Raw genomic sequence first — 12,845 nt, 5'->3', positions numbered from 1 at the left:
CAAATGCCTGGCATATAGAAGACACTTTATGGAAGCTATATGTTATGATTGTTTATATAACCCACCTTTTCTATATCTTTTTCTCATATTACTTCTTTCTTGATTTTGAAGTTCTGTTTTCTTAAATCCTGACTCCTAATTCCCATATTTCTGTCTCCTGTACCAGATGCTTGGTACTGGACCAGATATCTGCAGGGACTAGATCCTTGAACACTTCACGCACTGTCTGTGTTATTGCACCTTGAGAATCACAATACGAGATGTCAATTAAGTATGCCAGCTTGTCATTGATTTCTGTTTCAGAAACAGATTCACAGGCTGATTTATAACTAGAATATCCATTTACAGTATGAAATAGAAGTGTTAAACAGTATTTTCTTCCTATTTCTTTCTATAAGAAAATTTTTTCAAATTATAATCATTAGTTGCTTTTTACACACGAATTCTGAGTGATGGGGGTTAACTGTATGATCTAAGTATTTAGTGTCACTGTATGATCTGAGTATTTAGTGTCACCAGGTTATAACATCCAGTCTGATGTATTCATGCCCACTATAACAGTGTATTTAACACACGGGCTAGACTTATTTCTATCCATGAATGAGGCTACAAGACTGCTGGAGAAATACAAAAGTCTTGTTTCATGATTATCCTTGTTCTAGGTTCTAAACTGACTGACTCAGTTAAATTTTTCTTCAGAGTGTGTATGTGTGCGTCTGTGTAAAACTTCCTTTTTATAATCAATTCTGTCATGTTTCCCTGATACTTTATCATGCTTGATTATTGATTAGAGTGAGTACCTCTGCAGAAAGCTGATTTCATTTCATTACATACGGATATTTCTTCATTTCACCTTGAGGAGGGTGTGTTTTTTGTGATGATTGGGGAAGGTCCAGGTCCCTGGCTGAGGCAGCCTGGTATATATATGATAAGAGTATGGGCTTTTGTAATTAGACTTGAAATCTGGCTTCACTACTTGTAACTTGTGTGGTTTTTGGAGAAATTGCTTAATCTGCCAGCCTCAATTTCCTCATCTATGAAATGGAGATAATACAACAGTTTTGTAAGATGGATAGTAAGGATTCCATGGAAGGATTTTATATGCAATTATACATAAACCTAGAAAAGAATATATAGCTAATGTAATCCAGTATCATTCATGTATGTCATTGCTGTTTTAATTTATTTGGGCTGGGCTATGAATTTCATCCCCCTTTCTGGGTTTGTTAACTTAGTTTACAGTCTATTTTCTGATTATTCTATTTCCCCACTCCCAAATTATGTATGGTACGCTTACTAACTGTGAGCATCCATACGTAGTGTTAACTGAACATTGGTGTACATTCACTGAATTGATGCAGAAAAGAATAGTAAAAGCCTAGGATTTTCTTAGGTTTCAGAATTATATTCAGTTTTACCTTTTATGATTTGAGAATTCATAACAGTTCTAAGAGTATACTCAACAGATTTGTGAATTATAGGAATATGAAATATCACCTATTCAGAAATTAACTTTTTATTTTGTTCTATTTAGGAAGGCGACATGCCAATTCATGAACTTCTCAGCCTTTATGGTTATGATAGTACTATTCGACTACCTGAGGAAGATGAGGAGGAGGAGGAGGAGGAAGAAGGTGAAGATGATGAAGATGCTGATAATGATGATAACAGTGGCTGTAGTGGGGAAAATAAAGTAAGGTTATACACATATATTTTTATTACTCTTGAAGTTAAAGTTTATTAATACATTCATTTTGACTGCTTATTTTTGTCATCTGTTTTTACTGACTTTAAAAGTAATACATTTAAATGTTAAAAGTTAATATATAGATATACGTAATACAAATTGGAAGTCCCCTGTAATCTAATCCAGAGAAGTAATAGTTTTCTCTGTGTCATTCCAGATTCCTTATCAATGCCTAGTCTAAATAAATTTGTATGAACTTTTTAAAAAATGCTATTTTTTTAAGTAATAAAGGCTAATTGGCAGTTCTGTATTCACTTTTATTTTGTTTTGAAATAATTTTAGATTTACAGAAGAGGCTCAAAGATAGTACAGAGTTTCTGCATATTCTTCACTCAGCTACCCCTAATGTTAGCATCTGTGTAACCATGGTCTATTTATTAAAACTAAGAAATCAACAGTGGTACCATACTATTAATTAAACTACAGACAATTCAGATTTCACGAGATTTTCCACTGATGTTCTTCTTCCTGTTCCAGGATCCAACCCAAGACACCATTTAGTATATTTATTTTAGCCTTCCAGTTGTATTTGGAATACTATGACCTTTCATCTGCAACAATCTTCTTTTTATCTTAGAGATTTAATTTATTATTCCACAGGAAGAGAATATAAAAGATTCCTCAGGTCAAGAGGATGAAACTCAGTCTTCCAATGATGATCCATCACAATCTGTTGCTTCTCAAGATGCCCAGGAAATAATCCGTCCACGTCGATGTAAATATTTTGATACAAGTAAGTGTTATTAGTTACTATTTTTTGGATATGATTTTTACTGCTTAATATATGCCTAAAATTTTAGTGTTTTTTTTCACTACTCTGTTTGAATTCATTGATTTTGAAATCTTGCTCATCAGTAATGGGATTTTGTTCTAGATTATTAGTTTAGCAGTACTGGGGCCCTCTTGTCCATGAATATACTACAGTAATTACTGTGTCACTATGATGCCCGATTCTGAGTGTGTTCCTTTTTTTCCCTCTTGACTGTTCTTTAGTTTGTTTCATGGTCATCTTTTTTATTTCTCCTAGTCTTTTCCTCAGTTTTCCATTTTCTGCTTTCTTTGCCTCCTCAGCCTTGATATATTCATAAGCATTGCTTTCTCTAATCAATGGCTCCCAAGTCCAAACAGTGGTTGACTCTTGAGGTAGGAATATGTTATACAAAGAACTCTCCTAATTTTTCTACAGTTATGATCTAGTCAGAGATGACCAGTAGTCAAGACAACATTTAATATATGTATCTTGAATATTTGCATGTTTCATCTGCTCCATAATATTTCATTCTAAGCAGGAATCCTTACTCTGGAAGTAAGATAAGAAAAAGTTAAACATTAGTGTTATTAGTTTAAATATGTGGTCTAAATTTCTATACTTGAAAAAGGAAAATAGTTGAAGAACAATAACCTCTCATGAAATGTGGTAAAGTAATAACTGATTAAACATGGCTACTTCTTTGTATGAGTGACTTCTGTTACACAGTTTGTTTAGAAGTGAATGTAGGACTGCTAATAATAATTTTATTGTGAACTTTGATCACAGATATGGTCCAACTGAAAAGTATATCAATGCACAGAGAGATTAGTTACTGAGACAATTGTTTGGGGGAAATGTGGTATTTTTCCCTTAGTTAAACCAGGAGCAGATCCATTGCCAAAGTTTGCTCAAAAGTGGGATACTAAGTGACTGCCTCTTGAAATAATATTTCATAATTCACATCTGGTATTTTAGTTATGGTGTATGCATTGAAGCTACAAATATACTGCCTATCTTAGCTTTTCCATAGGAAGAATTAATTTCTGTATGCAGTGTTACCCTTTTGAATTTTGTGTGCCATTTTAGAGTTGAGAAGATGCTGACAGTCTCATGGTTTTCAGATTTCCCACCCCTTTATGTAAATACATTCTTAGTCCAAAATGTAAACAAATAGCAGCTTGCCTGCTCTGAATAAAACAGGAGTTGGGAAGACATACATACCCTCTCTTCATGCACTCCCCCCAAAGTGGTGCTACAGAGTTGTCAGTGCTTTAAGGAGCACTGCTCAGAAACCACTGTTTTGCCCCAATTCTTATTTTATAAGGGAAGAAACTGAGCTCATATAATTTATTCTGTCACCAAGCTGTTGGAAGGAGAATTAGGCTTAGAAACAGATTATCTTGACTCTGAATCAGATTTTTTCTTAAAATTTTTTGTAGGAAATCATTTTATGAAAATACAGTTGTCTAAGAAGATTGTCCTAGAAGGTTTATGAGTTTTGTTTTTTTTGTTTTAACTGACAGGGTATTATTTGATTAAAAATATCTTGACCTACCTCTGCAAATACCTTTTGGCATATTTAAATATTTGATGGTAGATATAAGAATGGATAGGATAAGCAATCATTTTATAGTACTATTGTCTTACTTATTCTAGATAGTGAAATAGAAGAAGAATCTGAAGAAGATGAAGATTATATACCATCAGAAGACTGGAAAAAGGTAGTTAGAGCCATATTTTCCCAAAACTTAGATAAATAAATATTTAAAAAGCCAAGTGTAATTATTCTTTTACTAAGTATAAATATTGATAAAATTGAAGTAAGTCTTTTTGTGACATATGAATGTTTAGACTTTCCCTTAATACATCCAGGTAAGAAAAATAATTTACCTTTTTATAAATAAAATAATGGTATAGAAAAAATTGGACTTTGTTGAGCAAGCCAGTACTCAGAGCAAGGTTAGAATTCCAAATTTCTGAACCACTACAAATTACACTTTTGTTAGCTACACTATAAAAAGTATCATATGTGATTTTTTTTTTTTTTTAATATACTTGAGAAAGCAGTTGTGGAGGCTTTGGTATTTGTTAAGTAAATTTTGTTTAATAAGTTATATTACAAGTTTTTCCATCCCATATTAATGTCGATATTTACAACTCGAGTATATTGTGTGAAGAGACAGATTTGGGCTTCGATATAACTATCCATAATTAATTTCTAAAATGAGTCTAAAGATAATATATTGACGTAGTCTTTAAATATAAAATTGTATAACATTGTGTAGTTAATCACATGGTTAAATTGAAGAATTTTAAGCTGTTGCAAAGCAGTTGACTTATTAGGAAGATTTATCAAAATGTTATATAGAATTGATCAGGGCAAATCATTTATATAGAAGAGATGATGTTATTCTTGTTGAGATAGGTGACCTGATATTTCTCTTAAAATCTCCATTGAGGTTTTTTAGTGTTCTTTTTCATAGGTCTGATTTTTAATTTAGGGCATAAGCAGTCATTTATTTGGAAGCAGAATAGCCCAAAATATCAAATTGAGTGGCCTTTCTGTGCTTTTTGAGTCATGATTGTTTACTTAATTAGTTAATACTTTTGAGGCTTCCTGGTGTTTTGTTTGTTTAGTTTGTTTAAAGTTGTCTAGTTTGGGATGCCTGGGGCAAACTTAAAAAGAGCTAACCTCCTTGTGGATTAAAATAAGGGAAAATCTCTATATTTAGAGTTTCAGTTGGGAAGAATGAAGTATTCAAATGAACTTGGACTGTGCTACCCAAGGATCCTGGGCTTCAGCCAGAATTGATCTATTTATGGGTTTCCAAAGAGACGTTTAGAAGAGAGAGACATTAGTGTGGGTTGGAGTGGTAAGGAAAGATTATCCCAGTGCCGGATGTGTTAATTAACTTGAGTGAGTAATGAATGAATGATGGGACTGAAGACAGAAAAAAGGATCACAGAAGTTACTGTTTGTGTGACCTATTTGAGCAAGTGTTCTTCAATCCATTTTTTTCTGATTCCTATATCATGTAGAAATTAAGGTGAAAAAAAAGCTAGAAACCTTGGGAGTCATCTTAAACTGTTATTTTCTACCACACGTTCAAGTTTATCTTTTCTCCAGTATAAATTGATTTTGTATCTGGAGTTTCCCAAGAGAGTATTTGATTAAGCCTTGAATTTTTTTTTTTTTTTAATGAAGCAATAAAAACTCAGGAGGGAGAACATGGGGGAGATGAAGCCTTTACTGCTAGGGAGTATTAGTCCCTTCTTCAGGAAAAATATGTAATAACGTAGACCACAGTAAATGCAGATTGTCTTATTTTAGTGAGATTTGTAAAAAAGTGTCAGGATTCAGAGATTCATCTTTTAAGGCTTGTAAGATGAAATTGAATTTTTATAGAAACTAGGGTAGAGGAAACAGCTTTGAAATCAAACCTGAGTTCAAATTATAGCTCAGAATTTACTAGTAGTGTGTTCCTGAGGAAATTAATTTTGTTGAGTTTCATCTCCTCAAATACAATATAGGAATGACAAATTCAGCCTTGTCGAAGTTGGTGAGGATTTAATGAAAATTTTGCATAAGATACCTGGTACATAATGCACCTAAACGCTGTTTTCCTTCCCTTCCCTGCAGAACAAATTAGGTGAAAAGAAGTTATCTGAACTCAATAGGAAAAAGGAAGTGTCTTATCTTTATACCAGTCGAGAAGTTATCAACCCTGGCTTCATGTTAGAATCACTTAAAGAACTTTTAAATACTGATTACCATGGCTTTCATCCAGAGATTCTAGTTTAATTGGTCTGGAATGGATCCAGACATCTATATTTTAGAAGCGCCCTAGCCAGGGTTGATAACTTGACTAATTATTCTCTGATAGGCATAGGTGAGTAAAGTTAAAAGAGCCACAAGAAGTGACAATAGAGTAATCTTTTTTATGGTGAAAGACATAAAGAAAATTTCTATATATGAGTAGAGAAGATGCGAATGTGGTATTTTTAGAAAACTAACTGGTTTTCCTGTACAGGTGCAGCAATAAATTTATTACATAGAACATGTCTTTGAAGTTATACTAGATAAAATGAAATTCTAACAAAAGTGGGAAACAATAACAGGAGAGAGAAACTTTTCAAATCCCAAGAGTTATTTAAACTTACTAGACCATGATTTTGTACCTTTCCTGCATAAGTCTTCATTCTGAAAATGTAGTAACTGTATTATTAACATTTAGCCACAGACAAAAGAGGGCCCATGTAATTAATCTTGGCCCCTATGTCTTGTAAAATCTCATCAGTGGTGATTTCTCATTGTCTTTCTGAACAGCCAGTTTCCCCTAATCTGTGTTTTGACTATATAGATTACCAGATTTCCTAAAATAAGATTTAATTACATTTGGGAGAAGGTACGGTTTCATCTTGTATTGTTTTAATGAAAGTTAGGTACTAATTACCTGTCCAGTTGGTTTGGAGTTTCATTCGTTTGGCCTCTACTGAGCTTTATACAAACCCTTTCGTTAGTTCCCTTACCTTAAAGCTCTGGTTCTCAGACTTCAGTGTGTGTCAGAATCACCTGGACAGCTTGTTAAAACACTTATAATTGCCGAATCCCATCCTCATAGTTTCTGGTTCAGTAGGTCTGGTGTAAGACCTGAGTATTTGTGTTTGGTGATGCTGCTGATCCAGAGACCATAGCTTACAGTGGGATGCTCTGAAAATACTTTAACTTGACTTTCTGCTTTTCAGAGTTATCTTATAATTGAATTATAAGAATTCATTTTTATTTCTTTTCCTCCATATTTTGAAGTAAAGTTTGTATCCATTTCACCCCATTATTATTACTAATATTTTCATCCAGTCATATCCAAGGTCTTATCTATTATTAATTCATGCATCCTCACAATACTCCCCTGAGATAGTTAATTGGTTGTAACTGTATTTTATGACAAACCAGGAACAGTTAACCCAAGAAGGTAAATCTAGAAAATGGATACAAAATCTGTGTTACTAGATCTTATTAATGTTTTATGTTATTTTTAAAATAGGAGATTATGGTGGGCTCCATGTTTCAAGCAGAGATTCCAGTTGGCATTTGTAGATACAAAGAAAATGAAAAAGGTGAGTTATTAGTAAATTTACTAATTTATAGCTGAATTCATGCTTTTGAACTGATGAACTGTTTTTATAATGGGATAAGAACATGACAGTTTGTTTGTTACCCCACTGATTTATGAAAGAAGACCTCTGCACCAGTATCTGTAAGAAATACGTTTTCTGTTTCTCCACTTCTGTCCATAGAAGTCTAGCCAAAAAAGAAAGAAAGAAAAGTGAATGCTTCTTTGGTATTGGATTATTAGATGACTTAAAACATTCCAACTTTTAATTTTTTTCATATTTTAAGTACTCTAAAGTATATGCCCTTTTATAACCTTTATGATTTATATTTTAAAAGGTTATTTTGTTTCAGTGGAAGCTGTTGGACAGGTTTTAAAAAAAACAAGTAAACAACTAATATAAAAAGTTTATTTGCTTCTGAAACTTCTAATATTACTAAAATTGAGTATTTTGATGTTTGTGTATTTAAAAACAATTTGGAAAAATTGTTTTACTTTGGAAAAACAATTTGTATACTTAAATTTTACATTTTTTTTTCATTATTTTGTCTAAAAGTGCTAAGGTAAGTCACAAATAATAAATACTTAACAAAAACAGAATACTTGAAGATTTTTTTTTTAGTCTATTTCAGATTATCTGCTTTTGAGAGAGTTCCAGAAAGAGAGAGAGAGAGTGTGTGTGTGTGCGCACGCACGTTTAATGAGTTTTCATGTGCGGTGTGACATCACTCAATGCTAGAACTCTTTCATCATTTCTTTATTTCAGTTTTCTTTTCCGCACTCCTTACATATACAGAGCCTTTGGGAGTTGTCGTCTTGTTTGTTTTCTTTTTCAGCATTCCCTCTAGAAAATTTATATTCTAAGTATGCACCTGCTTTCAGGGCAGAGCAGCAGATCAGAAGCAGTTAAGGGAGCACCACAGGCTAGTAAATTCTAGTGACAGTAGAAATGTTTTAACACAACAGTAACAGCTTTCAGGTTAATTTCTGCAACATACAGGAATGTTAAAGGTATCAATATGGAGTGACCTTGTTGTATATTGAAATTCTGTGCACAGTGTTTGTGAATACATTGTAATTGTGTGCAAAAATGAATGATCCATTGGCTTTTGTATTTTTTTATATGTGGCAAGTTAATATTATGGCTAAAGATGGTTTTAATTATCTCTCAATATGTTTATCTTTTATTTTAACATGTTTGCATTGTTAGATATCACAGTGAATAAGTGATCACAATCTCCAATTTTGATTTACTGTTTTCCATTTTAACATTTTAAAAAGCAATTTTATGTGTGTGTGTATATATATATATATTTTTCTTTCTTTCTTTCTTTTTCCAGAAAAGCTGTGGTTTATGAAGCTTTCTCACTTTGAGAAATTTAAGCGTGTTATATTGTATGAGGATCAGATGCATTTACCAGGGTTACTGCCTTAGATGAGTCACTATGATTCAGGCCCTTTCCTCATCTTTGTAGTTCTAGGAATTCAAACTTTGGTCATGATACCAAGAATTCGTCTCCACTTAGGGTAACCTGTGCACACAAACCAAATTGTTGTAAAACTATTAGGTAAACCACACTGTTAGAAATAAAACTGTCAAAGGGATAGTGCCTTTTTCCCTTACAGCGAAAGTTTTGCAGGGTATTTTTCATCAGTTTGGTGATCACATTCAAAAAGGAGAGCATTTGGTTTGAGTGATTTTGGTAACAGTGCCACAAAACTTAAGATATCTTGATATCTGAACTGTAAGGAATTATTCGGCAGTTGGATTAGAATTTTTCATTGCTATAAGGAAACCCTATTACTGAGTATCCTAAAGAGACATTAACTTTTCCTCTTAAATGTATGTAAATGATCATTTTTACTCAATGAGTATATTATAATCATTTGTTTATTCATCTTTGTATCCTTAATACCCTGGGAGATCCTTTTCACATAAGACACTTCGTAAACATTTGGTAGCTGAGTTATTAGGTGGATGCAGATAGTGTAAACAGAATGTATGTGGAGTCAGTAAACTTGAATCAGTATCTAGGCATTTGGCCATGGACGTGTTACTTAACTACTTTTTTCTTCTTGTCTATAAAATAGCAGTCACCTATTTATTTATAAAGCTCGTGCGAGGATTCACATGTGATGTTTTTACGTGTAGTGCTTAGCGGCATAGTGTTTGGCACAGAAAATGGTCAGTAAGTGGCATTAATATCCAAAAGATGATTAATCTTACCCTTATGTTTAGGTTTTATTATTCACATTTTCAGAAAGTATCAATTTATGCTCTTTTGCTTGCAGGTGACAAAAACTGAGTTCAGTTTAGCTTTAGCAAAAAAGAATTTACCTTATTGCTTTACTGGGAAGTTCTGGCTAGTCTGGCTTCAAATAAAACTGGATTCGGGATTTTTATGATATCAGGTGTCTCTCCTCCCCCTTTCCTTTATTGTCAGACAAGCTAGGATGGCTACTGGGAGCTCATGACATACTTTTCACTATTCTAGCCAGGAACCAGCAAAAATGAGAACTTCCTCATCCCCCTTTGCTCCAGCAAAAGTCCTAGAGAGAGCCTCTATTGACTCAGCTTGAGTCTTACCCAACCAGAATTACTGTGAGCCAAGAGAAGAGTGAGTACTCAGGCTTGCCCTGGCTCGTTTATCTCTTGGGGCTCCAGGGAGCAGTGTCAGCCCTGCTCAGACTGTATGAAAAGGGTTTAATTCCCAAAAAAGTGCTGGGCATATGAAAAACATGATTTTTAAAGTTACGTGGGTGTTTTGTTTCTCCCATGTACTAAAAACTGAGTAAATGCTGCAGCTTTGTGATAATACTAAGTAATTCGAATACTTCGTAAACATCTTACAATGCATGGGACCCCTTTCCTCAAACTAAGAAGTATCTGGCCAAAGGTGTCAGTAGTGCTGAGGTTGAGAACCCTTTACTAGATTAGCTGAGAATTAGATGGGCTACTGAGGAAAAAAAGTCAAGAGAAAGGAACAAGGTATTCTCAAATTTTCATGCTTGCATGACGTAAATTTTAGAGTAAGTAAATGTTGGCTAGGAATTACAAAGCAGTGAATAGCAAAGGACCAGGTGAATTGTTGTTTCTAATGAATATTAGACGAATTATTGATTCTTAAGTTGCTTACTGAAAAATGAACACATGTATTACCCTTAGTTGATAATAGTACTGTTGAAACAGGCAGTTCAGTTAATCTACACATAGGAAAAGCTCAGCTAGACAACTTAAAATTCATGTCATTAATCACAGTGTGACCTTTTAAGAATGTGGGAATCTCTATTATAAACCGCATTACTACACCTTGCTGATTATGTTTCAGCATTTTCATTCTCATAATATATTGATTAGGTAGAATTTTTACTTGGGCATTAAAAATGGAATGACACCTTTTTTTTTTTTTAACAGAAACTGGAGGTTTATAAATTTCATTTATTTATTCACGTTTATTCTTACTCACTAGGAAGTTCCCAGATTGCAGAAGTTTTTGATTTTGTGGTGTAGTTTCTCAGCTTTCTACATTTGTCATCTCCATTCCCACCCCCAACACACATATAATGAACTTTGTTAAATTATTTTGAACTCATTTTTGCTTATCTGACACACTTACTTTGATTACTTAAAATACCATAAAAAGCACTTCCCCAGTTAACAACCTGTGTTGATAGACTAGGCGAGCTCTTGCCTTCTGAGACTCTTTCACTTATTTATAATCATTTGTAAATTATATCTTTCAGTAGTATGAGGTGGATATATTTATGGTTGCTTTTTAAAAGTTCTAATATTTAGGCTTGGTAATTCATTCGAATGAAATAGTTTCAGAAGATGCTGTTACAGTTCAGTGATTGTGATCTTTCAAAATCCAGCATGTTCATGAAACTATACAATTATAATAAAGACTGTTTTTTCCTTCTGTTGCTGTCATATTTATAGAGGTTCATGTCATATTTATAGATGATAAATTAAAAAAATAGAGATAAATAAATTAAAAAATCGAGATTATTTTTCCTCCTTATTTTCATGTGTTTTATCATAATGGTGGAGTTCTTCCTGAATTTATGATCTCTTGGCGTTTAGTCATTCTATAGATATTTAATAAATATCAACTGTGTTGCCTTTTTTATTTAGATCATAGTCAGAAGTCATATTTAGAGTATAAACTTAACTGGAAAGTGATTTGGTCTGTTTCTGGAACCAGTTAAGGCAGTGTGGTTTATTCTCTGAGAATGCTAGTGGTTCTCACCTCATTGTCATTTTTAGTATATGCATTAAATGAAGTATCATATTCTCAGGGTTAGCCTATCTGGCTGCTAGTCACAGTTCTAGGGACCTGGCTTGTCATTTGGCGCCATCTGGTGATGTTTGTGTACTTAGTTTAAATAAGCATATCTCTGTATCCTGTGACTTGGGACTTCCAGTTGATTCCAGAAGTATCTCTCAGGTAGTTTGTGCTTGTTTCATAGGCTCAACATGGGGTATCTAACTGGGAGAACACTGGGGACTCAGGGACCCACCCTCCATTGTCTTCTTCCTGAATCAGGGTTTCCTTGTAAGGCATTGTCCATCTCCCACTCCCACTCCAAGAATATAAGAACTCTCGTGTGTTCCCTTTGGCAAAGAAAGGCTGAGTGCAGACCAGAAATCAATAGCAGTTTATCCAAATTCACTTTATCATGGGAGTTTTATTGTATTTACAGTTTGGAGTTTTACTACGATTGTACCAGCAGGTTAGAAAAGGAATAAGGTTTATTACTAAGGAAAAATGTAAAGTGTATGTGTGTAGTGGCAGGGGAGTGGGTGGGGACAAGGTAATTTATATGAAAACACTTAACATAGTACCTGGTATGTAGGAGATGTACCTTTGTTAGCTGTTAATTCCTTTTCATAACACAAGGAAGTTTGACAATGTCAGCTATACTTTGTCTCTTAAATTCAGAGTCTTTGTCCAGCTGGCTCCTTTCTATTGGCATTTAAGTGATTATGTCTCATGCCTTTAAAAACCAACAAACAAGCAAAACCAAAAACTTTCTTCAGCTATGCTTCCTCTCTAGCTACTGTACTGCTGTATCTCCTCCCTTACCGTGAAACTTTTCAGAAGAGTTTTCTACTTTATTTCTTTACCTTCCATTTCCTCTTCATTCCTCTCCAGTATGGCTTTGGCTTCCATCTCTGCACAGAAACAGTTCTTGAAACATTCCCCTCCTTGTTAATAAATCCAGTGCACCT

General features: G+C 33.7%; 1 protein-coding gene across 19 annotated transcripts in view; it reads left to right on the top strand.

The window, feature by feature from the left end:
• MIER1 (MIER1 transcriptional regulator) overlaps positions 1–12,845 on the top strand; it is a 55,941-nt gene that overhangs the window by 25,563 nt on the left and 17,533 nt on the right. For all 19 annotated transcript variants that reach the window (XM_030865874.2, XM_060304445.1, XM_030865886.2 and 16 more), the window contains 4 exons: positions 1,535–1,693; positions 2,348–2,480; positions 4,155–4,219; positions 7,544–7,616. In XM_030865874.2, coding sequence (XP_030721734.1) covers positions 1,535–1,693; positions 2,348–2,480; positions 4,155–4,219; positions 7,544–7,616 — 430 coding nt within the window. The remainder of the gene's footprint in view (positions 1–1,534; positions 1,694–2,347; positions 2,481–4,154; positions 4,220–7,543; positions 7,617–12,845) is intronic.

The sequence above is a fragment of the Globicephala melas genome, chromosome 1 (genome assembly GCF_963455315.2).
Source record: "Globicephala melas chromosome 1, mGloMel1.2, whole genome shotgun sequence".
In the NCBI taxonomy this organism is placed as follows: Eukaryota; Metazoa; Chordata; class Mammalia; order Artiodactyla; family Delphinidae; genus Globicephala; species Globicephala melas.
Note: the sequence above shows the minus strand (reverse complement) of the source record. Positions and strands in the feature narration are given on the sequence as shown.